Raw genomic sequence first — 27,075 nt, 5'->3', positions numbered from 1 at the left:
TCATTGCAAAATAATACTGTGGCTTTGTGTATGAATATTGTGAGGTCTGTTCATTGGATTTTGCCAAGATAATTTTTCTGGTCGCTGAACAAATGGAAAACAGACAGAAAATAAATGGTTTTGTAATAACACCAACTAAAATTGTTTTAGTATGGCAACTTTTATTTTATCGCTCACTAAAGTAATAGAGAAGGAATAAGTAGTTAGGAACTAGACGACAAAAACCTGTATCCTGACATAGCTACACACAGGTTGTAAGACAAAATGCTGACCAAAGGATAATGATGACACAGCCCTACACCAGTAAAAAGAGAAACAAATGAAAACTACTAAAAATGGTGTGAACAGAAGTAATCTACTTTTTATTTGCTACATATTGAAGTGGTTGCAAATCTAAAATAAAGAAGAAAGAGACCAAGAGATTCACATTTTGTGCAGCCCCCAGGTCACTTTGCTGCCTCAGGACAGCCTCACTCTTCCTCTTCTATCTTCTTGCCATGAAACTCCCGGCTCTTGGCTCGGAGCTTGTTGACCTGGGACTCTGCAATGTCAGCCCGCTCCTCAGCTTCCTCCAGCTCATGCTGGATCTTGCGGAACTTGGAGAGGTTGACATTGGACAGCTCCTCCTGTGCAGGGAAAGGGAGTTGGTGGTGAGGAGCTCAGGGCAGGGGTTTCACTGCTTCTGCACCTCAGCCTTGAAAGGCTACAGCTCTTCCCTGGGGAAGGCACAAACTTCCATCCTCCACCCGCTACACAAAAGCACCACACAGACTTCCTTATCCTCCCTTATTCAGGATCCTAGTGTCACAAGCTTCACCAGCACTGTGTCACAATCGAGGAGAAATCTCATCACTTGAATTTGTGATTTATATATTTATCCTCCCACTACTTCATGCACAAAGTGTGACATTTCAGGTTGAAGAAGAGGCTGAAGCCTTCTGCTATTGATTACTAGCAGAGTCATGAAATTCTCAGTCAGATGCTGTGGCCGCTGGAATTGTTTAGTTTGACCTGCTGTATAACACAGGCTGAAGAACTTTCCTCAGTTCATCCCTGACTGCCCCAGTGTGCCCAGAAATCAGAAAAACCTCCTGGCAGGAAACCAAATGGCATGGCCAAGACTGGTGTGTCTTGGCAGCTTCTTTCATACCCCTATCCTGGTAGTCACAATCATGTCAATGATCCCGATGGAACATGCCCATTCTTCAGGCAATACTTACAGCCTCCTCTGCTTGTCTCTTGTAGGATTTCACTTTCATTTGCAGCTTGTCCACCAGATCCTGGAGCCTGAGAATATTCTTCCGGTCTTCCTCAGTCTAGAGTGGTTGGTAAGCAGGAAAGAGAATGAATTCTTGGTTCTTCATCATGTGAGGTTAAGAATTCCCCTTGGGGATGCTGTGTGCAAAATGGGACTTGCTGTGAGAGCAAGGACACCACCTGCCTTACCTGGTAGGTCAGCTCCTTCACCCTCCTCTCATACTTGCGCACACCCTTCACGGCCTCAGCGCTACGCTTCTGCTCAGCATCAACCTCCCCTTCCAGCTCCCGCACCTGCAATCACAATACCATCTTTGGAGCTTCCCTGCTATCTCTCCAAGGGACATGCTCACTCTTGCACAAACACCAGCCCTACGCACTCTGGCCTCCAGCTTCTGGATTTGCTTCTTGCCTCCTTTCAGTGCCAACTGCTCAGCCTCATCCAGACGGAGCTGCAGGTCCTTCACCGTCTGGTCCAGGTTCTTCTTCATCCTCTCCAGGTGGGCGCTGGTGTCCTGCTCCTTCTTCAGCTCTTCTGCCATCATGGCCGCCTGAGGAGAGCAAAGGATCAAAGCCCTTTAGGGGCTGGAGACATTTTTGGGGAGAACACATCCAGCATCAGCAATGAAAGGAGCCCCGGACTCACATCTGTGATGGCCTTCTTGGCCTTCTCTTCAGCATTGCGGGCTTCCTGGATGGTATCTTCCATCTCACCCTGAATTTGCACAATGTCTGTTTCCAGCTTCTTCTTGGTATTGATCAAGCTGGTGTTCTGTACCACAGAAAAGACACAAGTTGTACTTTTAGAACTAATGCCTCCATATCACATGCTTAAAGTGCAGCTATTGTTTAGGAAAGTTAATGCAAGAGTCAACTTTGGAGCCACAGCAGCAAACCAGACATAGGTGGCTGGCTGCAAAAGGTTGAACACAGCATTTTGCTTTAAGAGATTGCAGACTTTAAATGTCTAGCAACCACATTTTGAGCTGTCCCTTGCTGGTGGGATTAATTTCCAGCACAGTGCCTGACCTGGGTATGGAGGAGCTGCACACGTTCAGTGGCATCCAGAAGCTCCTGCTCAGCCAGTTTCCTGGACCGCTCCGTCTGCTCCAGGGCTGCCCGTAGCTCCTCAACTTCAGCCTGCAACAGGTTTGCTCTGCGCTCCACCATGGCCACCTGCTCCTTCAGGTCCTCCTGTGTCCTCAGAGCATCGTCCAAGTGTATTTGAGTATCCTGTAAAAGAGGCAACAGAAATTACAAGGTGGAAGTGTCAGCTTGGGTGTCAAGAATGTCAGGGATGTCGAATCTCTTTTTGTAGCTTTGCTGAACGCACCTTGAGCACTCCCTGCGTATTTCTCAGGTTCTTCTGTGCCTCAGCAGCCACACGATTGGCATGGCTGAGCTGGATCTCCATTTCATTCAGGTCTCCCTCCATCTTCTTCTTCAGCCGCAGGGCTTCATTCCTGCTCCTGATCTCAGCATCCAGGGTGCTCTGCATGGACTCCACAATTCTGAGGTGGTTTCTCTTCAGCTGGTCAATCTCCTCATCTTTCTCTGCTACCTTCCTGTCAATCTCAGACTTGACCTGGTTGAGCTCAAGCTGGAGGCGCAGGATCTTTCCCTCTTCATGTTCTAGGGAGGCCTGGACAAGTCAGCAGGAACAGTGACTTAAAGTACTGCTTCTTTTCTAAGTAATCTTTTTTGCAGCACTTCACAAATCAAAGCTTGCTTTCCTACCATCTCTGCAGATTAACTGTTACCGTACGTTCAAACTGGATGCAACTATTAGCTCTGTGTGTACCTCAGCTTCCTCCAGTGAGGCTTGGAGCTCAGATTTCTCCTGCTCAATCTGCTTCTTGACTTTCTCCAGCTCATGAATCGCTTTTCCTCCCTCAGCAATCTGCTCCGTGAGGTCAGAAATCTCCTCTGTGGGAACAAGGACCAATGCCATGGTCGGGCACAGAGCAGAATGGGAAGGGCCCTCACACACCAACGTGACAGGCATCTTTGCCCACCTGAAGGCACAGACCCATGTGTAGTGGTGGGTACTGGTGGGTGCTGAGAAAGCCCTGCCAGGAGCAGAGGGCCAGGGACTTACGCTGCAAGTTCTTGTTCTCACGCTTCAGCGTTTCCAGGTGGTCCAAGGACTCCTCATAGGCATTCTTCATCTTAAACAGCTCCGTGCTGAGAGAGCGGGCCTCCTTCTGGGAGGCTTCCAGCTCAGCCTGTGTTTCCTCATACTTCTGCTTCCATTCTGCCAGGATCTGAAGAGAAAGCAGGTGTCAGTATGGACATGACAATGAGGAGGGAATGCTCTGTCCGGGAGCCCCCAATCTGGAGCCTGAAAGACCTTGTCAAAGTTCTTCTGCTTCTTATCCAGAGCTGCACAAGCAGCATTCGATCTCTCTACGTCAATCATCAGGTCCTCCACTTCATTCTGCAGCCTCTGCTTTGTCTTTTCCAGGGAGGCACATTTGGCATTGACAGCTTCAACATGTTCCTCTGCATCCTGCAGGCGCTGTGCCAGCTTCTTCCTGCAATGTGGGAAGTACAGGTAAAGGGTTTGCCACAGCTGTGTCGCAGCACCTACTGTTTATTAGGCCTGTCTTAACCATTCTAGTCATACAGATGACATTTCCCCTTCAAGTCTACAACTTCTCCACAGGTCACTTTGTCTCCCTCTCTCTCTCTGCCTTCTACCACAAAGACACTACATCCCAGCCTTTTTATCCTTCGTCGTCCTAACCCGGTTTCAGAGACTTTCATCTCCCAGCAGAGTCCCAGTGTTCTCCAGTTCTCTCTCTATCCCACTTTCATCTCCCAGCAGAGTCCCAGTGTTCTCCAGTTCTCTCTCTATCCCACTTGCCACATACTTGGCCTCTTCCAGCTCCTCCGTACGCTGAATAGCGTCCGTCTCATATTTGGTTCTCCACTGGGCCACTTCGCTGTTGGCCTTGGACAGGGCACGCTGCAGCTCCCCCTTGGCTTCTTGCTCCTCCTCATATTGTTCCCGGAGCAAGTCACAGTCATGACGAGCAGACTGCAAGGCGTGGGCCAGAGCGTTCTTGGCCTGTGGGGAATTGGGATTTGTAACTAGAACGTCTCTTGACAGTGAAAATGACAGTGAAATTAGAACACAGCTCTAATCAGGCAATGCGAAGCTGCCAGCTAATGAAGCCTACAGTGATACGGTCTGGAGGATCAGCGTGTGTCAGCGAGAGTTACTCTGGGGACAGCAACCTGCTGTTTCTGTAAATGTTTTGACCTAAGACAGGATGACTCCTGTCTTAGAGACTATCGCCACAACCTCATGAGAGCCTTGTGGATGACTTCCTCCAACATCAAAATCATTATGCTTCAATCCCTCTCTAGCTTAGGGGTTGAGGCATATTCATTACTGGTGTTCCCTCCAGTATTCCATGTGTTTGGAGAAAGAGCACTGAAGCAGTCTTGGATCAGACAGGGTTCTCCAGATGCTTCTGAGCGTGATGCAGCTTGTGGACACAAGGGTACTTCATACCTTAATTTCTTCCTCTAGATGTCTCTTGAGTTCCTCAATCTGTTGGGTAAATCCTTGTTTGCCCCTGGACAGCTGAGAAATCAGAGCATCTTTTTCCTCCACTTGGCGTGAATATTCACCTTGGAAGGGTGAATTGAAAGAAGGTAACTGGAGTGTTTGCAACAGGACAGTTTCTGGCTGTGAACCCATGTGACCAAGAGCAGCCTGAGAGCTAACACCAGTTGTCACTTTTCATCCTTTGGTGTCCTCCCATTCTACCTCAGGAATGAAGATGTCCCTTACCTGATTCTGTCTGCAGACGAGCTCTTTGAGTATTGAGGTCATTGATCATGCGCTGGTTCTGCTCCTCCTTAGTTTTCAGCTCACTCAGCTGGTCTTCCAGGGTGCGGCACATCTTCTCCAGATTTGCCTTGAGAGGAAACACAAAGAGGGACCAGTGCTGAACACCTGGACTCCTCCTTATTCTCACAGTAGGTAACATTTTTTCATGAGAATGTCATGGTACAAGCAGCCTATACCTTGTTACTGTGAAAATGTTCTACTGCAGTTGCATACCTTGGCTTTGGAGACAGACTCCATGTTACTGGCCAAGTCATCAATCTCCATCTTCAGCTCACTCTTCTCCTTCTCCAGCTTCTGCTTCACTCGCTGCAGGTTGTCGATCTGCTCCCCAAGCTCAGCGGTGCTGTCCGCGTGCTTCTTGCGCAGGGCAGCAGCCGTGGCTTCGTGCTGCAGCGTGGCCTCTTCGAGGTCACGACGCATCTTCTGGAACTCGGCCTCACGCTTCTTGTTCATCTCAATCTGAGCTGCTGTAGCCCCTCCTGCTTCTTCCAGGCGCTCACTGATCTCCTCCAGCTCCCTCGAGAGGTCAGACCGATGCTTCTCTGCTTTTGCCCGAGAGGTTCGCTCTGCCTCAATTTCCTCCTCCAGTTCCTCAATACGAGCCTGGGGAACATCAGGGACCATTCACACCCGTGCCCTTCTCTTATCTGACCTGAAGTTTTGTGAGACGGGCAAGGAACAGAGACTTGCCTGCAGCTCCTTGATCTTCTTCTGTAATTGCATGCCCAGGGCTTGTTCATCCTCAATTTTGCTCTGGATCTGGCTGATTTCAAAATCTTTCCTTTGGGCAAAGAAAACCATGTTAGAGCTGAAAGAAAAAAGACAAGCACACCAGCCCAGCACTCAGGTGCCCCACAGCCACACTTACTTCTTCAGTTTCTCATCCAGCTGCTGCTTATCATTTTCCAGATCCATGATGCTGTCTTGGGCCAGCTTCAGGTCTCCTTCGAGTTTCCTCTTGGCTCTCTCAAGGTCCATGCGCAGTTTCTTCTCTTGCTCCAGGGACCCTTCCAGCTAAAACAAACAAGGCCATTAGTACCCTGCTGGCTATTCTTTCCCTTTTCATTTAACTACACAGGTGCTTACATCATCCACTTGTTGCTCCAGCTTGGTCTTAGCCTTGGTCAGAGTATTGACTTTGTCTTCCTCTACTTGCAAGTCATCCAGCGTCTGCTGATGGGCCTCTTGGAGGGCTTTCTTCTCTTTTGTCAGCTTGGCAATGGTCTCATCTAGGGCTGCCATCTCTTCTGTGAGGTTTTTCACCTAGTGATTAGGAGAAAACAGTCTGTGTAGAAGACTTGACTGCTAGCACAGGGACCTTTTCACTTTGCAGTGTTTAGCCACGAGTGTGTTTTTCATGTGGGCTGCCCCGCTGTGATGTTGCTGGTATGTTCCATACCTAGCTTTGTTCTGAGGCTACCAAGCAGATATGGGAAGAACCTGGCCCTTCAGCCTTTTCGTATCTCCCCATGAGTGTACCTTGTTTTCAGTGGCATGCTTTTCCTTCTCCACTTTGGCCAACGTTAACTCAAGGTCATCAATATCTTTCTTCAGCTCTGAACATTCATCCTCCAGTTTTCTCTTCTTGGCTGTCAGCTCCGCATTCAGTTCCTCCTCATCCTCAGCCCTTTCAGTCACCTCCTTAATTTTGGCTTCCAGTTGGATTTTGGTTTTGATGAGCTGGTCACATCTCTCCTCAGCATCAGCCAAGCTGTCTGCTTCCTGTTGGGGAGACACAGGTTTTTGTGGGTTGTAATGTTTCACCCCTTTGTCTTTTCTACTGCTAAGTAGGCATGTGTTAAAATCAGGGCTGAATCTGGCCTTCAACTCCAGCAAGTGGAAGATCTTTCCTGAAGTCCACTGGGGAACCTTGTCATCTGGTAACAACATTGATTCCAAATCTTTTGTGTCTCTGAAAAATGCCTCACATAAAGGGTAGCTATGAGAATACCTCACAGCTACTGCACTTACAGGCAGAAGTACACAGTGATCACTTCAAATAATACATTCAGGAGGAGCAAGGTCTTAGTGTGTTTTTTCCTGACAGAAATGTATTTTGTAGTTTTTTCTTTTCAGTTGTCTCATCATGAACCTTGCAATATTTCAGATGTAATAGCTTTTCCAATGTTGAAAATAACTCCACTAATTGAAAATAACTAAATTTAATTGAGAAATACATTTATTAATTTCCTACATGCATAAAACCACTGAAAGACCAATATAGTTCTTGTGTTTTCTATCCGCTTGTCTTGTACCTTACTTTTACTCCATGCCTAGCATTTCCAGTGCTTTCAGTTTGATCATTTGTTGTTAAGAACTTGCCTTTTCCTAATTGAGTCTGAATGAGAAGTGGCAATGTTTCTGAAAGCAATAGAGGCTTTCTGATGTAGCTCCAAGTAGGAAAACTCATGTTTGCCTTTAGACAGATGCACTGTTTTGAAAGTTGAGTTACATGGAGATACTTCCCTTCAAGTTGAGATATTTCTGCTCTGGATTACATGCTGGAAAGTGTTACCTGGATCTTTCCTCAGATAGCAGGAATACTGAGTTCCATGTGGAGGTGCCACGAGTCTCAACATGCCTCTGCCGGTGCTAGTTTACTCCACATCAGATTGCCTTACAGTGTGTGATTTAAACTGTTTCCTACTGCATGTTAGTCAGATTCCTGCAAGTCTCTGCTTAGGGTCAGCAGCATTCTCAGCGTATGTCATTCTTTTCCTTGGGACAAGTGAACAGTGATACTCACCGCCTGCACTTGGAGCTGCAGGTCATTTTTCTCCTGCAGCAGGGCCACCATTTTCTCTTCCAGCTCCTTCCTCTTTGCCTCAGACTTTGCAAGTTCCTCCTTCGTTTTCTCAAACTCTTGTTTCATGTTGGCCATCTCTTTCTCAGATTCTGCACTCTTCAGCAAGGGCTTGATCTTAAAGAACAGCTTCATCCAAGGCCAGTGCTTCACATTCATGAATGCACGAACATTGTACTGGATACAGAAGATGGATTCCCTGAAATGACATTCACATGGCTCTTGCATAGCTTTGTTGTGATAAATTAGGCATGTTCCATGAGAACAAACTCAATATGAGAAATGTCTACCTCCTCTCCACCATTTTCCGGTACTCCACCCTCATGAGGAAGCCCCTGCACCTGGCTTGCGTCATAGTCATAATTTCTGCCAGCTTGTCATCTCTCATCTCCTCCAGGAGTCCCAGCAACCCAGCTTTGAAGAACACCTTGAGAAAGGAAATGTTACATCATGTTATTGTGTAGTAGTACAGAATAGTGGCACAGAGGCTTTCAGGTTCCTGGTAGATCTTAATATTAGGGCATGGGCAGCCTCAGCTTGGGCCCCCTCCCAAACAGTAAGCATTTAGTCCCTCTCTGAGATATGTGGTGTAAGTTCTGGTTTCCAGATCAGCCACAGCGACACCCACACCTCTGCCTGGTTATGGACCCCAGTAAGATCTACCATGATGTGCAAACTCTCTTCCTGGCTTGATGTTAGATTATTCCAATTGCTGTATGTCCAGAATTAATGAGTAGAGCCTGGGCCTTGTTAACCTATCTATATCTGATTCTTGCCAACCTAGAAAATCAGGCTGTATGGCTTCACCTCAGACCTTTATTGTCACAAACCTCCCTGATGATCTGGAATCTTGGTTGAATGTGACTACCATTACAGGGTCTTCCCCACTTGCTTTGCTTGAGTACTGAGGGTTTGGGCCCCTACACTGCCAGATGTGTTCTTCCTGTGCTCCCTCCCCCTGGCAGAGCTCCCTGACAAACTTTCAACAAAAGTCTGGTTCCTACCTTGGTGTGACCAAATCTGTACTGGGTGTGGTCCACATCAATGGACCCAAGGAGCTTCTCTGAGGCCTTCTTGCTGTCCATGAACTGTCCATCTGGAATAGCACTGGCATTGAGCACTCTGTATCTGCAGAAGAAAACAGAACATGGAGAAACGCCTGTCAACAAAACTGCCAGTCTGATTAAACCCCACAGCCTTCTCACAGAACCAGTCTCATTCCTGCAGACAGTTCACCATTTCACAACAGGATAGGGAGAGTGTTTTCACTATTAAGTTCCAGAGAAACCTGATCTCATCAATGTCATATCAGCATCAACTGGCAGTAAAAAGATTTCATATTGCTGCTCAGTACTAATTTAAAGCATAATGTTTTGAGTATATTATGATACTCAGGGCTCTTCAGTTGGTCTGAATGGGGAAAAATGTGGAGCACTCTTACCTTTGTTTGAAGTCAGCATACAGGACTCTGCTGGGAAATCCCTTCCTGCAAATCCTGATGCCTTCCAGCACACCATTACAGCGCAGCTGATGCAGCACCAGCTCATGCTCCATGGCACCTAACAATGACCACCATTAGTGACTACCCAACTGTTTCACACTCAGAAGAGCTTCTGCTCATGTTTCTCTCCTATTGGATCCCCTTACCAGGTGTTTTTGTTTCATTTGGGATGATGCATCGTACAAAATGAGGGTGAGTGCTTCTCAGGTTAGCCATCAGCTTGTTTAAGTTCTCCTGTGAGATCATGAAGTTTGTATTATTAAGAGTATAGCACTGGAAGCTTGATAGTGGATATATCAAACTGCAGACCTGTCTTCTCTAAAGCATCTTGCAATACTCCCAAAAGGATACTTTAAATTTTTGGCTGTAAAATTCTTCTGTAGAGTAATGGTTAGTATCATTTTACCTTGATCTCCTTATACAAATATACAGCTGACATTTTGCAGCTTTCATTCCAGCTGGTATTTCTTGTGATATTTAGTTGGGCATTTTAAGTGGTTGATACGTACTCTTCGTTACATGTGACTAGTGTCTTACCTGCACTTAAATAAGTTTGGTTTTTTTTTAAATGGACAGACTATTTTTAAAGCCTATATAATCTGACAATTTTAGTAGTAATTCAATCTCCCTAAATATCTCCACCTCAGTCAAATGGTAACCTTGAAAACCTAACTGAAAAAATCACATCAAAAATCATTGATTTGTTGTAATTTAACAGCCACTCTCTTTCCCCACTGAAATTAAAACACTGCCTTAAAATCTTCCATTCTCAAGGAAATTTTCTTAGCTTATGATGTCTAATCTATTATTTTTAAACTCGACAATGTGTGCATACTGATAATCTTCATAGATGTTTAAAACATATATAGAAAATATCTCTGAATTCTCAAGGGGAGGTTTTAAGGAAGTTGAGCTGTTGTGGTATTCACTCCCAGTATGAGTAGGTGAACTTCACCCCCTGGAATTTTTCATTGAATATTCAGAGAAAGTAATAGCAAGAGAAAGACAGGTGGAAGAAGACAGGAAAATATAAAGATCTATATCAATAACTAGATGGAAAAAAGTGCCTAGAAAATTCCAGGAGGCTGACAATGTAATTCTGTCTCCTGAAATAAAAGAAAGGTCATACACATATTGGGGTAGAATTTCTGTGGCATACTAACAGCCTAATTCTCTGATTTCCAAAACTGAAATAGACTTTTCAGATTCAGAGTAAAAGATTTCCATCTTCAAACACATGATGAATTCTGTACATACCCGGAAAAGAGCTGAGACAGTCTGGAAAGAAGAGCCCTTCTTCTTGCCACCCTTCTTGCCACCACCACCAGCATCTGCAAAAGGAAGAACAAAAAAAAAGTAAATATGGATGGTGCATACTGGAAACCACAGAATGCAAAACATCATTGAATGTTCAGTGTTCACTGCCTTAATTCCATGTCAGCATTGTCTCATACTAAAAGTACAGTTTTCACAAAGCTGACCTGCATCTGCTCCACCATAGTTGGCAAAGAGTAAGGCCAGTGTCTTCAGGGAAGACTTCTGGTACAACCCAATGACTGTTTCATTCAGAGGGTCTTTGTTCTTCTCAAGCCAGCCAGTGATGTTGTAGTCCACCGTGCCAGCATAGTGCACCAGTGAGAAATGGGCCTCGGCCTTGCCTTTGGCAGGCTTTGGCTTCTGGAAGTTGTTGGACTTGCCCAGGTGCTGGTCATAGAGCTTGTTCTTGAAAGAGGTGTCAGTTGCCTTGGGGAACATGCACTCCTCTTCCAGGATGGAGAAGATGCCCATGGGCTGGAAAGTACCACAAGAAGTGACAGAGATAAATTGTAATGATGTGAAGCATATTCTATGAACATCAAACGTATGATCACGTAGCTGGTAGCATCTCAGCCTGGATAAAGGCCTATGATTGTTAGGAGTTGTTCTCATCCAGGAAGCTTGTTTCTGCCTTCCCTTGCCTTCCTGCAGCCTATTTTCATGGAACTGGTAAGAACATCTGTTCAGTTCAGATTAGAACCGGGAGTAGAAATGGAAGGAGAAGTGGTATGCAGAAAAACTATTGGGACAATAGCCACAAGGGGTGCCTAATTTGTTTGTGGAGGAGTTTCAGTTTGAGTCTTCAGAGGAGAAAGGAAAGGGTAGCAATCCCAGTTTGCTTTAAGAAAGTCTGTTGGTGGGAATCCAGGCTACACTTTCCATGCCTGAAAACCAGGCAATGCAGGATTGATGGCACAGGTTTGCATTTCCTAATTTCTATTCCCCAGATGAAAACACATTTAAGTGCAAACTCTTTTGTTTACCTGAAGCTGCATGTCTGGCTGTGAGGTCTTTCTGAGCTGAATCTGGCTCAGAAAAACCACAGAATTCCATTATAAATTGCACACTTGTATGGAAAAGGTACCTTCTCAATGAGCTCAATGCAGGCAGCCAGGTCCATCCCAAAGTCAATGAACTCCCATTCAATTCCTTCCTTCTTGTACTCCTCTTGCTCCAGCACAAACATGTGGTGGTTGAAGAACTGTTGCAGTTTCTCATTGGTGAAGTTGATGCACAGCTGCTCAAAGCTGTTGAACTGCCCAAAGCAAGGAGAGGAACACAGGTTCTCAACATGTGGCAAACACCAAAAATATTTGCTAGCATAATCCTAGTGCTGTTTGAAGTTCCCCACATGAAACACCACTCCTAACTTACAGCATGTGTTTCCTTCAGTAACCTTAGCTGCATCTTTGTGTAGGTGTCTCAGCTCTCTGACCTCCCAGAGGGTGAAAGCCAAAGTATCCCAGCCAAGCATTTCTCTGCCCTTAGATCAACAACCTGGAGGTTTCTCTGCTGTGGCACAGACGTCCTAGCACTATCACTGCTTTCACAGCAGAGGAAACATGCTGTGAACTTTCCCAGAGCACTACCCTTGCAGTAGCTTTTCCACACTTTTGGCCCACATCTGTGTGAGCCTGAGTCCTACAGCTCTCTTTGTCTGCAGAGCCAAACACGTTTGCAAGCTCAAGGGCCTCTGAGATCATTTGTCAGAAAGCAGATCTTTCTTCTATCTGATGATAACATTAGAATCCAGGTGTTGGTGGGTAAATCCATTTGAGGGTACTACTGTGACACTGAAGTGGGAAGGGTTTCTAGAAAACTGCAGATGAGGAGGATAAACTTCTGATTCCTTTTAAAATAGAAGCGTGTTTCTGAGACCTCATGACTTCTCCCTTGACTATGATGCCAAATCCTTGTTTCTTACATCAAAGATTTCAAAGCCAGCAATGTCCAGGACACCAATGAAGTACTGTCTGGGCTGCTTGGTATCCAGCTGTTGGTTGATACGAACAACCATCCACAAGAACATCTTCTCAAAGACAGCTTTTGCCAGGGCACCAACTGCATTGTTCACCTACAGCAGAAAAAAAAGAACAGAATCAATGAAGAATGCTTAAGTATTTTTGAAGCCATTTTCAAACTATCCTCTATTTACCTGCGTAACAGTTTGACCTTTGGTCACGTATTCATTCCCGACCTTGACTCTGGGGTAACACAGGGCTTTGAGCAACTCAGCTGAATTGAGGCCCATGAGGTAGGCAGCCTTGTCAGCCACTACAGGAGAAGAGAGATAGGCATTTATGTTTGGACAATGGCTAGAATTTGGCCAATGTGTACAGCTCTGTTGTCCATGTTCTAGAAATGGAAAAGCAATGGCCTGGCTCATACAGATGGTCTGGGAAGGGATATTAATTTTAGATGTCCTTCTTTGAAAGGAAGGTCAGGTATGGCTTGGGTAGGAATAGATTGAATCTGAAAGTTCTCAGAAGGAGCCCCAAAGCCTCTGGGAATACATAAGGCATGGGGGAAGCACATTTCTGTGGAAAGTGGATTTCTGCATAGCAAAGAATGGAGGATTTATTTCACAAAACCTGTGATTGCACATCATCGTGACCTAGTGGTTGAATGATTTAGAGAGAGAGTCTGTGTTCCTGCCTTAAGGCTGCGTGAGTTTGGTATGTACCATTGCATAAAATAAAGGTATTTCCCATGATCAGGGAAGCTTTTCCTCAGTGTTTTATGTGCTGACTCTGGCCAAGAAAGGCCTGTCTTTGGAGGCCAACATGTCTTTCCTGCAAACAGAGAAGATCTTTGAACAAGTCAGTTGTTGAATCTACTGTTACCCTCAGTGCCATCAGGTTCTGCCTGCTCCTCTCGTTGTTTCTGCTTGAATTTCAGGTTCCCATAGTGCATGACAGCCCCTGTCAGTTTGTAGATGGCTGTCTTCTCATCAGCACTGAAGCCCAAGATGTCAATGGCACTCTGTAGTTAAAACAATGCAGCAAAAATATTACCTAACCTAATATTATTATATTAGGGTATATTATATATAGGTAATAAGTAATATATTATGCAATTGATTGATTGATTGGTGGTTTTGCTTTGCGAGTGAAGATTTGGGATGTATTACATATATATAGGTAATATATATACTTAATATACATTTATATATACGTAATATATTATATAGGTAATAAAGGTTTAGGTAATAAAGGTATACGTAGTAATACATAAGATTACTAAACTGAGATTAACAATCTTATTACAAATGTTTCCTTCATAGTACTTACATCTGTAGCCATAAGCTCCTCCTGGTCATCAATACTGGGAACAGTGACTTCACCTTGACTCACATAGTGGAAGTCATAAGGGTTGGTGGTAATGAGGAGCATGTCTGAAAGCAGGAAGAAGCAAGACACAGGTTTAGTTTTGCCAACCAGGCAATAGAGGGAACTGTTTCTCAGTGATCATCCTTACAAAGTCATAGTGATCCCTCCTACCAATGAGCTCTGGCTTCTTGTTGGACATGATCTGATAGAATATGTGGTAGCTTCTTTCTGCCTGGAGCTGGAAAGTGACTCTGGACTTCTCCAGCAGATCTGCAAGGAAGGGAGAAAGATTCAGTCACAGGAAAGCACACAGAGGTAGGAAATTAGGAAGGAAAGGGATAAGGCCAGGAGAGTGTCTTACAAGTTTCAATGTCAGCAGAAGCCAGTTTGCCTGTGGCCCCAAAGTGGATTCTGATGAACTTGCCCTGTAAGGACAAGCAGCAGCGTTTCAGCATGAATGGGTTTTTTTTCATGTCTCCTTTATGAAGAATACTGGTAGGGCCATTGTGTGTCATGTAATGAGAGGGAGAGATTTTGTCTAAAGCAACAACTTACAAAGCGTGAGGAGTTGTCATTCCTCACAGTCTTGGCATTTCCAAAGGCCTCCAGCAGTGGGTTGGCACTGATGATTTGATCCTCAAGCGTTCCCTGCAAGATGATAATTCTTTCTGGTTATCCTTCTGAAAATCATGTCAGCAACAAAGGAAAGTGTTGATTCAAGCTGGTATTTATTAATTAATAATTTCATTCTCAAGCAATCCCTATAGGATGACAATTATTCAGTTACAGTATTTAGTTGGCATCACAGTCACATGCAAGCATTGGGTCTCTTCTTCCTGACTCACCTGCATTTTGCCTGGCTGCTCTTCTTTCTTCTTCTCCCCACTCGCTGCAATTGTTGCAAAGTACTGGATGACACGCTTTGTGTTCACAGTCTTCCCTGCTCCGGATTCTCCGCTGTGCAGGCAAAGAGAGAAGCAGAGAGTGTGTGGTCAGGCAGGAGGTCCCTGACACCAGGGAGTCCCACAGGGACTGGGGCAGAGAATGTACATACGTGATCAGGATTGACTGGTTCTCACGATCTGTGAAGGAGGCAGAAACATTCTGTCAGTGGCATCCTTGAGTAATACAGAACACAATGCGTGTGCTGAATGCATCAGTGCTTTTTGAGAGCCTGTGCTCTATATAGAGACAGCTGGAGTTATCAAGTTTGTATTTATTCAATGTTCTTTTCACCTGTGGGGTGTTCATTTAAATTCCCTTCTTGGTCATTGAAATAGGACATTTTTTTCTTGATTTACCTAATTCCCATAGTAATTGCTGAATGAATACTGATGCAGGAATGCCTGTTGTTGCAAGAAGTGGAGGCTTATCTTCCTCCATGAATTTTGTTACAGATATTGGAAGATTTTTGCATGAAAGAACTCCCTGTAGAAGCCACAGAGATTAATATCAAGTTTCTTTTACGTCTTTTTAATGTTCCAGTAAGCATAACTATACATCAGTGAGTCCTCAAACAATTTAGGAATCCAAGATCAGTTTATACTTGCTTTCTTTTATCAAAATGCCTTTTGGGATGTCTGATTAATTATTATCTCTAAGTAGTAAGGGGTTGTAGCTACTAACCGTATGTGTCTAAAGAATTCTGATCTCTCCCTTGATTAAGTTATTTGTAGAAATGTAGAGATTTAATCAATGTTGGTAATCTTTAAACAAGATCTTTTTCTTCCTTTTTTCCTTTTCTTACTTTTCCTTTTCACCAGTGAATTCAAAGGAATGGATTTCTGAGGCAGGAAAGAATGTGAGCGTTTCTTGTTTTCAGTATTTTTTGTTCCAATATATTCCTGCTCATTATTTGCTTATTTATTTCTTTACAAGTCTGTTCTTTAAGGCACTAGTTAGTGCCTGAAGAGAGAAAAGAAAGATAACAAATGTAAAGAAAAATGCCAAACTACTTAAATTTAAATGAACATGAACCTGATCCAGAGGTGGAAAAGGAGAAAAACAAATCCCATGCAAATTACCATTCTATTTTTAGCCAATATTCAGTACTTTTTTAACAGTCAACATAATTATTCTCTGATATTCAGTTATGTCCTTCTGGAATCATCAAACAACTGTAGATGTGTGACCATAAAATCACTGATTCCCTTCTGTTTATTGCAATTTTGGTGCACAGAATTCTAGACATTTCTGGTCAAGTAACTTTCATGTCTAAGAAGCAAATCTGTAATACAAGAGTAGGAATTAATAGCTAATTTGAAATGAAGGCATTTGTAATTATTTCCAGATGGTGCAAATTCTCTGGGATTTTGGCTGTTATTATTTCCTAAGAAGCTGAAAATATCAGAATAACACTTGAAATCAGATCATTTGCTTTTTCAAAAAAGTCTCCATGAAGCCAAAACAATACATTTTTTAGGATATATTAAATAATTTGTTCAGAGGTTTGTTAATATTTTCTGTCACATTTGGAGCAAATCAAATCTCATTTTGTTTCACCTAAGCCAATTAAGTTTACCAATTATTCTTTAACCTTTTCAGTGCTCTTGTCTGCATGCTATCAATTAGAGTTTTAAAAATTATTTGGACAGAACTGGTTTTCATGCATAATATCAGCAACTGCTAAAATTAATTACAGGCTCAAGCCGAGGTTTACAATAAAAATTTTTTTCTTTTTAAAAAAACCCCAAATGTTATATCATGATGAAGATGCTGCCATTTTCTCACCAGTCAGCATGAACTGATAGGCGTTGTCAGAGATGGAGAAGATGTGTGGAGGGGCCTCCTGACGCTTCTTGCCTCGGTAGGCCAACACCACCTCCGGGTTGTACACCGGCAGCCACTTGTAGGGGTTGACGGTGACACAGAAGAGACCCGAGTAGGTCTGTGGGGAAGGGAGACAGCACGTTCACTTCCACTTAGGCTGTCAGAACAGTTCCTCCCAGCTAACCAGAGGAAGACTGCTGCTGGTACTTACGTAGATCATCCAGGCTGCGTAACGCTCTTTGAGGTTGTACAGCACAGCGGGTTCATGGAGGTGGGTCATCATGGCCATGTCCTCGATTTTGTCGTACTTGGGAGGGTTCATGGGAAAGACCTGATCATCCTTCACAGTCATGGTCTGTCAGATGGAGAAAGAGATACATGTATGTCAGCTTAAAGCTGACAGTGGGAATTACATGCAGTTTTTAATCTTAGATCTTTCCTCACCTCTCCACCTTCAGTCTTGACAGTGACCTTCCCTGATTCTTTGCTCTGGACTGTCCCTTTCACAAAGGATTCCTTAGGATGTACCACAAAGACCGATGTTTTGGCATCGAAAGGCCTGTTCTGAGCCTCGATTCTCTCCTTTTCTGATTTTCGGAGGTATGGAGCTGCCTCCCCAAAGGCGGCCATCTCAGCGTCCGGAGACGTCATGGCTGCACTTTAGGCCAGAGTCACAGTCAGCAGAGTGTTCTGTAAGAAAGAAGGTATATTGAATCAGTGAGTGAACAGCTTTGTGTGGAAGTGGATATCTCTTTCACTTTGATCTATTCAAATATTTAAATAGGTATAAACAAGTCAAAAGTTGGATTTAAACTTCCCATTCTTAAAAATATTTGGATAGTTTTCTGAAATATCTCGGTATGTAACAAAGAACAGAATACTTCTATAGTGTTGCAGTATTGTCGTACAGTTTAGCAGTATTATATCAATTTTGTGAACTCTAGTGAATTTGGACACTGCCATAAAAGAGATGTCATATTAAATAAGTCTGATTTTTAATTATTTTTTAACATTCCTTGAGAGTCTCTGAGAGACTTCCTTGTCTGATAGCAAATAGTAGATTTTCACTGAAAAATTTACTAGATATGTATTGTCTTGCATTATGTTAGATATAAAAGTAATTATTGCTTTTTCTGCTTTTCAGAAATCTTAATCTTTTGGATTGTGTTACACAGATACCCAAGCTAATATATAAGCTGAAGGTAAAAATGCTGCCTTCAAATCTACAATAAACATCACTGGTGATAGAGACAGTCCCTGATAGAAATGGATAGTCAAGGCTTAAAGGAAGTTAAATAGAATAAAAAGGTCTATGATTTGCCCAGAAGTTCACAGAAGCCATACGCTTACCTTGAAATTTTCTGCAAGACTGGGCACAGCACTCCAAAGAGACTTTTATAGAGTCTGGTATGCAGATGCTCAGGATGTTTCCTTTTCCTTCAAGCGAAATGTATTTTGGCAAACCACCTTTGGCAAAACATTGTCTGGCAAACTTAACTAATGGCATAATTGTCATTTGATTTGACTAGATATATTTAGAAATGTTTTACATCTTACCATTCCTGTGGATACATTTCCTATAAATAGTCTGACAGGATTATTAATAAGGCAATCTTGAATAGTCAAGGCACCTAAAGAACTTTGATGTAGAATTTATAGGTACCCCTACTGCCTTTACTGATAACCTAAACTTTGACCCAGGCATTCAGCATTTTTGTACTGCAACTATTACAGATGTAAAATGGGAATAATATATCTTGTGCACGTGGTCCTGTGAATTTAGGGGTTGCCTTTACAGCATTAGAGAGGACAATTTCACAAATGACAAATCATGACCAAATGTCATTTTGTAATTCACTATATGTTATACTGAAAAAGAGAAAACCAAACATGCATTGTGGTCCAGGACTTCGACTGCAGTAGCATTAGATACTGAGGAATCCAATAGACAGAAAGTCAGAATACAAGTTCAAGTTTGGACATGTAAGTCATGCTCAGAGTGTGAAAGGTGACTCCTTTGCTATAAAAAGAAATAAATAAATATCTGTGTGAGCAAATCTGCACTTGGTTTTGGTTGGCTTTTTCTTTTTTTGGGGGGGTGTGTGTCAGAAATTGAAAAATTCAGCATGTGCATACTGGAGGGATTGTTCACTGCTGCTGTAGTCAGTGCTAGCTAATGTTAGGGAAAAGCCTTACCTAGTCTTAAACAAACAAATCACTCATGCTACTTCATACTCAGCACCAAAATAGATTATACTGCCTTTTTTCTTCAAAAAAATTCTGGTTTTAAAAGATTCAATGATTTTGTTACAGAGCAGATCAAGAAGAAATGTGTACCATTTAATAACTAGCACTTTTATTAATGGGGAAGTTATTCACAGCCATAGTTATTTCTGTTTCCCAACCTTTAGTAAAGGTACTCTAAGGGTTAAGAGACACAAATCTGCAAAAGTAACCTAGACCAGGGAATACCTTCAACCCCAAATATATGCATACTCCATAAATACTGTGATGTTTCTCATTTCCTCTCACATAAACAATGTTAAGTGCTAACATGCATTAAATAGCTTAGAATAGAATCATAGAATCATAGAATAGTTACGGTTGGAAAGGACCTTAAGATCATCAAGTTCCAACCCCCCTGCCATGGGCAGGGACACCTCGCTCTAAACCGTATCACCCAAGGCCTTGTCCAACCTGGCCTTGAACACTGACAGGGATGGAGCATTCACAACCTCCTTAGGCAGCCTATTCCAGTGCCTCACCACCCTAACAGGAATTTCCTTCTTATAGAATTTCCTCCTTATAGAATTTCTCCTCCTTATAAAATTGTATTTTTCTTCAGTGTTCAAGGCCAGGTTGGATGGAGTCTTGGGTGACATGTTTTAGTGTGGTGTCCCTGCCCATGGCAGGGGGGTTGGAACTAGATGTTCTTAAGGTCCTTTCCAACCCAAACCATTTTATGATTCTATGATTCTATGTCTGGGTGGTTAAAGTCTCCCATTAGGTTCAGGGTCTGTGAGAGTGATGCTTCCTGCAGTCAGCAAAAGAACTCTTAATCAACCTTCTCCTCTTGATCTGGTGGCCTGGATGAAATACCAGCCACACTTTCTTTTGTTGGCTTGGCCTCTAATTTTTACTTATAAGCTCTTAACCCAGCTCATAACTGCTCTTCAAATATAGCTCTATGCAAGCAATACTTTTCTCACATAGACAGCAACCTGCCAACCTCTCCTTTCTTGCCTTACCTTTCTCTATGGTTTATAGCCATCAACCACAGCACTCCAGTTGTGCAGTGCCTCCAACCAAGTTTTAGTGATAGCAATCAGATCATAGTTTTACATCTCGGCAGCAGCTACAAAGTCCTCCTGTTTATTTCCCATGCTGCATGACCTGTTACAAAGGCACTTCAGCTGGACTATTGGCCACATTCCCTTAAAGGCATTCACCCAAATTCCCTTAAAACAACTCACAGGTGTTTCCTTGTGGAGCAACCAGAAGGCACAAAGTCTGTGCAGCCAAATGAGCCTGACTGAAAGAAGCTGATGTGCCTTTGGACAACAAGAGTGTTTTCTTCTCATTCTGACACGCCTGTCATTTAGATGGAGATGCACCTAAATACAATCAACTACAAAGCACAGATCAAACATGGTTTAGGCCTGCCCACCAGTTCTTTCTGTCACACTTTGCCTACTGGTGGCAGTGATGCACCTGCCAGCAGGAAGCTGTTGGTCCTGCACACTGCAGGAGGGATATTGATTTGAACCAGCCAGTGGTCATGGCTGACAGACCTCAGATCTCAGCTAGTCCTCTGAGGACTGACAGCAGACTATTCCTTGACCTGAGCCACACAGGTTTTGTTCCCAGCCAATGAGGGCTTTTCCCCCAGTTGCTGCTGAAACCATTGTTTCACATGATACACATGCTGTTAACTTCAGTAATTAACACATCCCTGGTAAAGTAACAAAACATCAAAGGCCAGGATGGAGTCAAACCCTCTCCTCAGGTGTTTTCAAATGCTTCTGAGAGATAAAAGCTGAACTTCTGCTAAGTTCTAACTTCTGCTTCAACTTTTCTGCTAAGCCTAGGATGGGATAGAGCTTGTGGTTCTGGTAGATGACCTTGAAAAATCAGTCCCTGTGGGATTTGCAGCATGTTGGTGTTGTTAACAGCCATGCTGTTTGGATTAACGGAGTATGCCTGTAGGGATCAGTGTGCCCTGAGTTATGTGCCGTAGAAGATCTAGCTTGAAGCTAGTGCATAGCAAGGCAGGCTTGATAGAGAACACTGGTTGCTGAAGAGGCAGGTACAGCAGAGGTAAGATGTCAGTTTGTCATCAAAGCATCCACCATTCTTTCCTTCTTTTATTCCATCTGCCCAGATTTTTTATTTGTTTCACAGAGCAGATTTACGATCCACAGGCCTAATGGGGTGGTGTCTCTCATGGGTGATATGGCACTTCTTAGGTGAAAAAATTAAGATATGGTAAACTACTATTTGATAAGGGGTAAGTATTGCATTTCGTTATCACTGAACCCGGGGTGCTATAAGGTGAAGCAAAAGCATTTCATGCATGACAGAGACAAATCATGTTAGAAAACATACACTGTAAAAAAGTGCAGCTTTCAAATTGTGTTGTCACTTATGTTGCAGTTATTTGTTAAGCATGCTGAGAGAAATGTCACCAGACCAAACAGGCAGCCTGACAAGGAATGCCCAGCCTCCACTCCAGCAGTGTTTCTTCAGACAGCAGTCCTCTGTGTAAAAGAACTCCTCCCAGGAATGATAGCCCTGGCTGAACAGAAATGCCAGCACCCTGATCCTTCAGAGGGAAACTCCTCTTCCCTGACCCTCTGCTAAGACACGGCAGAGTGCTGGAGCCTACATACGGTACACACATTTTTTCCTTAAAAAAGCCAGTCTTTTCTGCTGATGGGCATTGAATCATGGAATTAAACATGAGGAGTGCTTTCTCCACACCTAGCATACTATGCCTACTCCAATTAGGTGTTTGTGGGTTTTCTGTTTGAGATGCATCCCATCCCAGGGTAGCTATGAAGAGACCAGGATGGCCTTTAGCCATCTCCTCATGCTGCTTCTCTGCTCAGGGATCAGTTTCTGCAGATCTTTCCTGACCTAACAGCAGGGAAAAGGGGAAGGAATGCATCTTTTCTTTAGGGAGTTCATTTGCAGCTTTTTCTATTGGCCATCTCTTTCTAGTGAGAACATTCTTACTTGGCTTCTTGTAGCCTGAAAAAGACTGTCTCAGTGGAGAAGGACCAGACTGTCTGACTGGGAAGGTAAGCAGAGTAGCTGGTAGGACATACCTGCCATTTGAAGTTGGGCTGTACTTGAACGAGTGCCCTATTTGCAGAGTTACTGAGATACCTCTTACTTCCAAGCTATCTCGAAGCAATTGCTTCTGGGCAGTGGGTCCTGGCTGGGAAGGTGATCTTCTGAATACCCTTTCCATCACCCACTAAAGCAACTGGAGGGCTCCTGCTACAGGGCAGTTGAGGAGATGCTCAGGCCTCTTTTGTAATGACAGGGAAAGAAATCAAGACAGAAATGAAGACAGGATGGTAATGTGCTACCAGATAGCGAGAAGCCATCATGTCAGGGTGTTCTAAAAGCACTTGCATGCCCTTGTCCTGAGCGGATTTTCTGCTCACATCACTAAAGCGTTCTGGGGACACACATTTCTATTCATGAGGCTTGTGCTTGTTCAAGTGAAAGTTTAATACAAGTAATGATGACATTATATGAGCTCTAGTCTGGTAGACTTGGGAAAATGCATCTCATATCCTCTCCAGTTCAAATAAAAATTGCTCATGGTCTATATGTAATAGAATTTGTGTTCTTTAATCTCTAGACATTGACACATTGACATGGTTGCAAAGACTAAGTAAGGGAGAAAGTGACTGAGACATTCACATTTTGTGCAGCCCTCAGGCACTTTGCCCCTTCATGACAGCCTCACTCTTCCTCTTCTATCTTCTTGCCATGAAACTCCCGGCTCTTGGCTCGGAGCTTGTTGACCTGGGACTCTGCAATGTCAGCCCGCTCCTCAGCTTCCTCCAGCTCGTGCTGGATCTTGCGGAACTTGGAGAGGTTGACATTGGACAGCTCCTCCTGTGCAAGGAGAGGGAGTTGGTGGTGAGCAGCCCTTGCAGAGCTGCAGCTCTTCTGCGGAAAGGCACATACTTCGATCCCTCATGCACGACACAAAAGCCTTACACAGACCTCCTCATACACCTCTATTCAGGACCTCACTGTAACACACTTCACCAGCAACATGTCACACTTGAGAAAAAACTTCATCACTTGAACTTGTCATCTCTGTACTTCTTCTACCACATCTTCATTCCCAAATAGCAGTGCGATTAATTATATTATATTAATTATATTGGCAAAAATCTAGAAGCTCTCTGGAGAGATTCATGAATTCAGTGGGTGTGGCACCTGGGATTGTTTAGTCTAATCTGCTGTATAACACAGGCTGCAGAACTTCCCTTACTTCATCCCTGTGAGTACTCCAGGGTGCCCAGAAATCAGAAAGACCTAATGGCAGGAAACATGCCCATTCTTCAGGCAATACTTACAGCCTCCTCTGCTTGTCTCTTGTAGGATTTCACTTTCATTTGCAGCTTGTCCACCAGATCCTGGAGCCTGAGAATATTCTTCCGGTCTTCCTCAGTCTAGAATGGTTGGTAAGCAGGAAAGAGAATGAATTCTTGGTTCTTCATCATGTGAGGTTAAGAATTCCCCTTGGGGATGCTGTGTGCAAAATGGGACTTGCTGTGAGAGCAAGGACACCACCTGCCTTACCTGGTAGGTCAGCTCCTTCACTCTCCTCTCATACTTGCGCACACCCTTCACGGCCTCAGCGCTGCGCTTCTGCTCAGCATCAACCTCCCCTTCCAGCTCCCGCACCTGCAATCACAAGCCCATCTTTGGAGCTTCCCTGCTATCTCTCCAAGGGACATGCTCACTCTTGCACAAACACCAGCCCTACGCACTCTGGCCTCCAGCTTCTGGATTTGCTTCTTGCCTCCTTTCAGTGCCAACTGCTCAGCCTCATCCAGACGGTGCTGCAGGTCCTTCACCGTCTGGTCCAGATTCTTCTTCATCCTCTCCAGGTGGGCGCTGGTGTCCTGCTCCTTCTTCAGTTCTTCTGCCATCATAGCTGCCTGAGGAGAGCAAAGGATCAAAGCCCTTTAGGGGCTGGAGACATTTTTTGGGAGAACACATCCATCATCAGCAATGAAAGGAGCCCCGGACTCACATCTGTGATGGCCTTCTTGGCCTTCTCTTCAGCATTGCGGGCTTCCTGGATGGTATCTTCCATCTCACCCTGAATTTGCACAATGTCTGTTTCCAGCTTCTTCTTGGTATTGATCAAGCTGGTGTTCTGTACCACAGAAAAGACACAAGTTGTACTTTTAGAACTAATGCCTCCATATCACATGCTTAAAGTGCAGCTATTGTTTAGGAAAGTTAATGCAAGAGTCAACTTTGGAGCCACAGCAGCAAACCAGACATAGGTGGCTGGCTGCAAAAGGTTGAACACAGCATTTTGCTTTAAGAGATTGCAGACTTTAAATGTGGGATTAATTTCCAGCAGAGTGCCTGACCTGGGTATGGAGGAGCTGCACACGTTCAGTGGCATCCAGAAGCTCCTGCTCAGCCAGTTTCCTGGACCGCTCCGTCTGCTCCAGGGCTGCCCGTAGCTCCTCAACTTCAGCCTGCAACAGGTTTGCTCTGCGCTCCACCATGGCCACCTGCTCCTTCAGGTCCTCCTGTGTCCTCAGAGCATCATCCAAGTGTATTTGAGTATCCTGTAAAAGAGGCAACAGAAGTTACAAGGTGGAAGTGTCAGCTTGGGTGTCAAGAATGTCAGGGATGTCGAATCTCTTTTTGTAGCTTTGCTGAACACACCTTGAGCACTCCCTGCGTATTTCTCAGGTTCTTCTGTGCCTCAGCAGCCACACGATTGGCATGGCTGAGCTGGATCTCCATTTCATTCAGGTCTCCCTCCATCTTCTTCTTCAGCCGCAGGGCTTCATTCCTGCTCCTGATCTCAGCATCCAGGGTGCTCTGCATGGACTCCACAATTCTGAGGTGGTTTCTCTTCAGCTGGTCAATCTCCTCATCTTTCTCTGCTACCTTCCTGTCAATCTCAGACTTGACCTGGTTGAGCTCAAGCTGGAGGCGCAGGATCTTTCCCTCTTCATGTTCTAGGGAGGCCTGGACAAGTCAGCAGGAACAGTGACTTAAAGTACTGCTTCTTTTCTAAGTAATCTTTTTTGCAGCACTTCACAAATCAAAGCTTGCTTTCCTACCATCTCTGCAGATTAACTGTTACCGTACGTTCAAACTGGATGCAACTATTAGCTCTGTGTGTACCTCAGCTTCCTCCAGTGAGGCTTGGAGCTCAGATTTCTCCTGCTCAATCTGCTTCTTGACTTTCTCCAGCTCATGAATCGCTTTTCCTCCCTCAGCAATCTGCTCCGTGAGGTCAGAAATCTCCTCTGTGGGAACAAGGACCAATGCCATGGTCGGGCACAGAGCAGAATGGGAAGGGCCCTCACACACCAACGTGACAGGCATCTTTTCCCCCTGAAGGCACAGACCCATGTGAAGCAGCAGGTACTGGGGGGTGCTGAGAAAGCCCTGCCAGGAGCAGAGGGCCAGGGACTTACGCTGCAAGTTCTTGTTCTCGCGCTTCAGCGTTTCCAGGTGGTCCAAGGACTCCTCATAGGCATTCTTCATCTTAAACAGCTCCGTGCTGAGAGAGCGGGCCTCCTTCTGGGAGGCTTCCAGCTCAGCCTGTGTTTCCTCATACTTCTGCTTCCATTCTGCCAGGATCTGAAGAGAAAGTGGGTGTCAGTATGAACGTGACAATGAGGAGGGAATGCTCTGCCCAGGAGCCCCCAGTCTGGAGCCTGAAAGACCTTGTCAAAGTTCTTCTGCTTCTTATCCAGAGCTGCACAAGCAGCATTCGATCTCTCTACGTCAATCATCAGGTCCTCCACTTCATTCTGCAGCCTCTGCTTTGTCTTTTCCAGGGAGGCACATTTGGCATTGACAGCTTCAACGTGTTCCTCTGCATCCTGCAGGCGCTGTGCCAGCTTCTTCCTGCAATGTGGGAAGTACAGCTGCAGGTAAGGGTAAAGGGTTTGCCACAGCTCTGTCGCAGCACCTACTGATTATTAGGCCTGTCTTAACCATTCTAGTCATACAGATGACATTTCCCCTTCAAGTCTACAACTTCTCCACAGGTCACTTTGTCTCCCTCTCTCTCTTTGCCTTCTATCACAAAGACACTACATCCCAGCCTTTTTTTCCTCCGTTGTCCTAACCCGGTTTCAGACACTTTCATCTCCCAGCAGAGTCCCAGTGTTCTCCAGTTCTCTCTCTATCCCACTTGCCACATACTTGGCCTCTTCCAGCTCCTCCGTGCGCTGAATAGCGTCCGTCTCATATTTGGTTCTCCACTGGGCCACTTCGCTGTTGGCCTTGGACAGGGCACGCTGCAGCTCCCCCTTGGCTTCTTGCTCCTCCTCATATTGTTCCCGGAGCAAGTCACAGTCATGACGAGCAGACTGCAAGGCGTGGGCCAGAGCGTTCTTGGCCTGTGGGGAATTGGGATTTGTAACTAGAACGTCTCTTGACAGTGAAAATGACAGTGAAATTAGAACACAGCTCTAATCAGGCAATGCGAAGCTGCCAGCTAATGAAGCCTACAGTGATACGGTCTGGAGGATCAGCGTGTGTCAGCGAGAGTTACTCTGGGGACAGCAACCTGCTGTTTCTGTAAATGTTTTGACCTAAGACAGGATGACTCCTGTCTTAGAGACTATCGCCACAACCTCATGAGAGCCTTGTGGATGACTTCCTCCAACATCAAAATCATTATGCTTCAATCCCTCTCTAGCTTAGGGGTTGAGGCATATTCATTACTGGTGTTCCCTCCAGTATTCCATGTGTTTGGAGAAAGAGCACTGAAGCAGTCTTGGATCAGACAGGGTTCTCCAGATGCTTCTGAGCGTGATGCAGCTTGTGGACACAAGGGTACTTCATACCTTAATTTCTTCCTCTAGATGTCTCTTGAGTTCCTCAATCTGTTGGGTAAATCCTTGTTTGCCCCTGGACAGCTGAGAAATCAGAGCATCTTTTTCCTCCACTTGGCGTGAATATTCACCTTGGAAGGGTGAATTGAAAGAAGGTAACTGGA

The 27,075-nt window shown here is 44.5% G+C and overlaps 2 protein-coding genes across 3 annotated transcripts in view; both read right to left on the bottom strand.

The window, feature by feature from the left end:
• Positions 1 to 341: 341 nt before the first annotated feature.
• Positions 342 to 17,555, bottom strand: LOC133217904 (myosin heavy chain, skeletal muscle, adult). Its single transcript, XM_061363777.1, has 38 exons — positions 17,283 to 17,555; positions 17,050 to 17,193; positions 16,800 to 16,956; positions 15,124 to 15,151; positions 14,915 to 15,026; positions 14,625 to 14,717; positions 14,431 to 14,494; positions 14,241 to 14,339; positions 14,031 to 14,134; positions 13,584 to 13,722; positions 12,896 to 13,014; positions 12,665 to 12,814; positions 11,825 to 11,995; positions 10,905 to 11,214; positions 10,681 to 10,754; positions 9,570 to 9,657; positions 9,364 to 9,481; positions 8,927 to 9,050; positions 8,213 to 8,349; positions 7,866 to 8,121; positions 6,599 to 6,841; positions 6,206 to 6,382; positions 5,988 to 6,133; positions 5,810 to 5,900; positions 5,333 to 5,722; positions 5,060 to 5,186; positions 4,778 to 4,896; positions 4,131 to 4,327; positions 3,608 to 3,791; positions 3,356 to 3,521; positions 3,059 to 3,183; positions 2,591 to 2,899; positions 2,287 to 2,490; positions 1,904 to 2,029; positions 1,638 to 1,808; positions 1,447 to 1,551; positions 1,221 to 1,316; positions 342 to 626 (listed from the first exon to the last, which is right to left on the bottom strand). The coding sequence occupies exons 1-38, from the start codon at positions 17,487 to 17,489 to the stop codon at positions 471 to 473; spliced, it is 5,826 nt and encodes a 1,941-aa protein (XP_061219761.1). The 5' UTR covers positions 17,490 to 17,555; the 3' UTR covers positions 342 to 470.
• Positions 17,556 to 22,679: 5,124 nt separating this feature from the next.
• Positions 22,680 to 27,075, bottom strand: part of LOC133217965 (myosin heavy chain, skeletal muscle, adult-like) — a 49,093-nt gene continuing 44,697 nt past the window's right edge. For both annotated transcript variants that reach the window (XM_061364003.1, XM_061363909.1), the window contains exons 27-38: positions 26,924 to 27,042; positions 26,277 to 26,473; positions 25,793 to 25,976; positions 25,541 to 25,706; positions 25,245 to 25,369; positions 24,777 to 25,085; positions 24,473 to 24,676; positions 24,124 to 24,249; positions 23,858 to 24,028; positions 23,667 to 23,771; positions 23,441 to 23,536; positions 22,680 to 22,970 (exon numbers count right to left, since the gene is read on the bottom strand). In XM_061364003.1, coding sequence (XP_061219987.1) covers positions 22,815 to 22,970; positions 23,441 to 23,536; positions 23,667 to 23,771; positions 23,858 to 24,028; positions 24,124 to 24,249; positions 24,473 to 24,676; positions 24,777 to 25,085; positions 25,245 to 25,369; positions 25,541 to 25,706; positions 25,793 to 25,976; positions 26,277 to 26,473; positions 26,924 to 27,042 — 1,958 coding nt within the window. In that variant the 3' untranslated portion in view covers positions 22,680 to 22,814. The remainder of the gene's footprint in view (positions 22,971 to 23,440; positions 23,537 to 23,666; positions 23,772 to 23,857; positions 24,029 to 24,123; positions 24,250 to 24,472; positions 24,677 to 24,776; positions 25,086 to 25,244; positions 25,370 to 25,540; positions 25,707 to 25,792; positions 25,977 to 26,276; positions 26,474 to 26,923; positions 27,043 to 27,075) is intronic.

The sequence above is a fragment of the Neopsephotus bourkii genome, unplaced genomic scaffold (assembly GCF_033783945.1).
Source record: "Neopsephotus bourkii isolate Nb327-2 ecotype Australia unplaced genomic scaffold, CSIRO-AGI_Nbou_v1 NB_5, whole genome shotgun sequence".
NCBI lineage: Eukaryota > Metazoa > Chordata > Aves > Psittaciformes > Psittacidae > Neopsephotus > Neopsephotus bourkii.
Note: the sequence above shows the minus strand (reverse complement) of the source record. Positions and strands in the feature narration are given on the sequence as shown.

Bases quoted from the DNA above. Each gene is read 5' to 3' on its own strand.
- LOC133217904 (XM_061363777.1), bottom strand. From the start codon at position 17,489: ATGACGTCTCCGGACGCTGAGATGGCCGCCTTTGGGGAGGCAGCTCCA. The intron at 17,194-17,282 runs GTGAGGAAAGAT...TCCATCTGACAG, and splicing joins TCAAGACTGAAGGTGGAGAG to ACCATGACTGTGAAGGATGA. The intron at 11,215-11,824 runs GTACCTTTTCCA...GGTACTTTCCAG, and splicing joins GCATTGAGCTCATTGAGAAG to CCCATGGGCATCTTCTCCAT.